The sequence below is a fragment of the Brassica oleracea genome, chromosome C5 (assembly GCF_000695525.1).
Source record: "Brassica oleracea var. oleracea cultivar TO1000 chromosome C5, BOL, whole genome shotgun sequence".
Taxonomy (NCBI): domain Eukaryota; kingdom Viridiplantae; phylum Streptophyta; class Magnoliopsida; order Brassicales; family Brassicaceae; genus Brassica; species Brassica oleracea.
The window spans coordinates 2,187,757-2,191,147 of record NC_027752.1 but is presented as its reverse complement, the minus strand read 5'-3'; the positions used below and the strand labels follow the sequence as shown (position 1 = coordinate 2,191,147).

The 3,391-nt window shown below is 41.1% G+C and overlaps 2 protein-coding genes across 5 annotated transcripts; one reads left to right on the top strand and one right to left on the bottom strand.

Annotated features, from left to right (window-relative positions):
* Positions 1-227: 227 nt before the first annotated feature.
* LOC106294890 lies at positions 228-1,810 on the top strand. Of its 4 annotated transcripts, XR_001260921.1 has the most exons (5): positions 228-739; positions 881-1,058; positions 1,155-1,257; positions 1,378-1,437; positions 1,528-1,810. XR_001260921.1 is itself a non-coding variant. In XM_013730582.1 (2 exons), exons 1-2 carry the CDS (start codon positions 334-336, stop codon positions 958-960), a joined length of 486 nt encoding a protein of 161 aa, XP_013586036.1. In that variant the 5' UTR covers positions 228-333; the 3' UTR covers positions 961-1,195. The 4 variants fall into 4 exon arrangements, 1 of the variants encoding a protein (XP_013586036.1); XR_001260919.1 differs by having other exon boundaries at positions 1,203-1,257; positions 1,378-1,810; XR_001260920.1 differs by having other exon boundaries at positions 1,378-1,810.
* Positions 1,811-1,973: 163 nt separating this feature from the next.
* Positions 1,974-3,391, bottom strand: LOC106294889 (INO80 complex subunit D; the record flags this gene model as incomplete). The annotated part of the gene is given in 2 exon segments (XM_013730581.1): positions 1,974-2,607; positions 2,806-3,391. Coding segments are annotated over 2 exon segments (851 nt in total), but the record flags the coding sequence as incomplete, so codon positions are not given.

Sequence of the window (3,391 nt, the reverse complement as noted above, 5' to 3'; positions counted from 1 at the left end):
AAAACTTTCTATAAGTCTTTTAAACTTTTTTTTGAGTCAATGATACTTATTTGATATGGAAGTAATTACCTTCCGTTAATCGCTGCTTAATTTGTCTTCTTATCGCTGGGGCCCACCAATTTTAATACGACAATGGTCAATAGTCACGCGAGAGAATATGACATCCACCATCATCACTATCATTATGATGATCATGCATGTACAGCTCATTGCAGCTTTTATAAGCAACCAAACCAAATCGACTCCACATATTTCCCCCCGTCACACAGTTATAAAAGGAAGCCGAGAGACAGAGAGATTCAGACCACAACCTGAGAAAACAGTGAGAGAGTGATGAGTTCTGTTCGCTACAAATCATCAGATCCATCGCAATGCACACCTGTCATTGCTTCCGAACGCATCGAGAGTAGGAAGAAGCTGGAGAAGAAGAAGAGCCACGTGTTGCTAGAAGGCTACGTGGAGAGTCTCGCCACGCTGGATAATAATAACCAAGACGATCTGTCGAGATCCAAGAGCTTGACCGACGACGATCTCGAAGATCTCAAAGGTTGTCTAGATCTAGGCTTTGGTTTCAGCTACGACGAGATCCCTGAGCTCTGCAGCACTCTACCTGCTCTAGAGCTTTGCTACTCCATGAGCCAGAGATTCTCTGACGACAACAACAAGTCATCGCCGGAAAATTCGTCGGTTGACGATTCTCCGGCGCCTCCGATTGCCAACTGGAAAATATCTAGCCCCGGTAATAAAAAATCTCTAGACAAATGTTTAAGGTTACTATGGATCGTTCAGACCACAGATCTGACTCTTGTCTGAAAATGTTTGACAATGACATTAAGGCCTTTTTGATGTCTGAAAATGTTTTAATTTTGTTGTTCGTTAGGTGATAATCCGGATGATGTGAAAGCTAGGCTCAAGTACTGGGCACAAGCCGTTGCCTGTACTGTCCAGTTGTGCAGCTGAATGGTTCATTGGAACACTAGTGAAGATGTGATATTTACATGAACATTTATCTCAGGCAGTGTTTAGCTGAGGTGGAGATCTCAGAAAGGCATTAGAAGGTCTGAAATTTAACTGAATAATGATTCTTTACTCTCATTGATTCCATGTATCTTTAGCAGTATCTAGTCTAATTATTTTTGTGAACGTTAATAAAGGTATCAATGAATAAAAAGCATCATATTCTTTCTCATTTTCATTGCTAGTCTCAAGCTCTCTGGAGCTTTTAACTCCCCCGACTGGTTATGGACCCTCTGAAAGGTAAACTATTAACTAATCTAACTGTGTATGTTAACTGAGTGTGATGTTGGGTTATGTCTTATGCTACAATGTAAAGCTTAGTACATGAGAAAAGAAAGCTCGATTGTTGTCCTTGTGCAGTGGTGGGAGACGTGTTTATTGAAGCTATCACTAACTGGTTAGTGACCTCTAACTGCTGAGGTAACTAATTCTAACTTCATAACTTGATCAATATGTTTCGTGGGAGACTTGTGTGCCTATTTACGTGATGCTACTTGGATCTTTCTGAAGAATGAGTGGGAGGAAAAGAAAGAAAAATGGATTCCAGATGTTATGTGTTATCTTCAAGGTTATCTTCTTCCTTAAAAGCAAACTGTTTGAAAATCTACATTGGTTAAGTATATAACTAAATAGTGCCTTATAACATCCAAAGACACTCTCATGTTAGAGCAAGATATGTAAGGCCTAACTAATATCTGTGTCAATCTTGCTCCTATATTGGCTGAAGCTTCTTGGAAGTTGTAACCTTGTAAGAGGCACTCGCATCTAAATTTGTCAATGTCGTTGTAAGCTTCTTGTAAGTCCAGCTAATCATCGTTAAGCACAATCGACAAGATGACTACAACTCTACAAACTTAAGGCCAATGGTACAATATGTTCTACTACAACGCGCTGTATATTCTACAAAACAATATAAAGTTGTTTTTCAAAAAAATTAGTTTACCAGAAAAGCAATATGCAAGGCCAAAATACTATTTATTATAAGCAACTTACTAACAATGACTGTCAGTACAAATGACGGTAAACCAGAATGCACACTACAAGACGCCTCTTAGAAGCTAGTCATTTAAAAAAAAAGTATCATTTTCGCTAGGATTAACGAAGAAGAAGAAAATTCTACAAGGATGTTCTGTGTATCCAAGATCTACACCATAGAATCAAACTTCATGATCAGGCATAGTTGAATACAGTATCTCTGCCTATAAACATATTAAGATCAGCTGCCCGTTTCTCTCCCTCATGACGCTACAGTACGTCAGCTATATTACCTTCTGCTTTTGCGCACAACCGTGGAACACAAGTTATTTCTCTGTAACAGTTTCCACTTAGCTTGTAATCTCTTCTTTGACCGAGCTTCTTAGTTTGCTCTCTCTCCTTGGATTCTTTCTCTTCGCTTGAATATGATGCACAAACGCGGCTACAATATCATGTAGTTTAGGTGGAGGCTTGTTCGCAGAAGAAACACTATGACCAGCATCTTTCAAAGCCTTAGCAACATCCTTTTGAGCTTTCTGGAAGTGCGCGTTACACAATGCAGGCACCGTCGACGCAAGCGTTGGCTTTGGACACGTGATTGCTTTTGACTGAGCTCTGCACATACAATTACAACAATAACCGAGTTACAATAGAGCTGGTTAATTATTCATGACATGCTAGTTACACTTCAGAACACAAACCAAATGTAATAACAAAGACTATATCATCTGACACACCCGGTCTATTTAAAGCTAGAACCTTTAAGAATATTGAATGAACAATGCAAAAGTCACAAGAGGAGACAAAGTAAACCTTTTGTTGACGAAAGTACAACAAGTGTAAAGCTTCTGTTTTTTATCCGACAGGATATGAAGCTGACAGTAATTAGTAAGTGGCATTGCCTTTGACTTGCTTCCACTACCACAAGCAACACAGTTTCCTTTCAGACTCGGGTCACTCTTAACGCCGTTGTCGTTGTCTCCGCTACCTTCGAGGGCTGCGACTTCACCCCCATCAATCCTACGCCTCTTGTTTTGGTGGTGATTATCTTCTTTGAAAGGGCTAACACCGTACTTCCAGTAATACTCTCTGTGTTGGGCCTTGAGATCCTCCATCAAGGCCCAGTAATGGTCTCTGTAGCATTTAGCCAGCTGCTTCAGGTTGTGCGATCGGCGCCGGAGAAGCTCGGGTCGGGTTAGGTGAGTGGAGCGTCCGAGGATCTGATCTTCCGCTGACATCGAAATCGGTGAATTCGACGGAGACGGTAAGAGGATTGAGCTAGGGTTAGGGTTTCGAAATTGAGATTCTTCCCCGACGCCGGATTTCGTGGGGATTGAGGCAGAAGCGGTGAACGGGTGTCTGGGAGGTTTCGAAGAGGAAGGATTTTGCTTCGAAGCAG

Bases quoted from the DNA above. Each gene is read 5' to 3' on its own strand.
- LOC106294890 (XM_013730582.1), top strand. From the start codon at position 334: ATGAGTTCTGTTCGCTACAAATCATCAGATCCATCGCAATGCACACCT. The intron at 740-880 runs GTAATAAAAAAT...GTTGTTCGTTAG, and splicing joins CTGGAAAATATCTAGCCCCG to GTGATAATCCGGATGATGTG.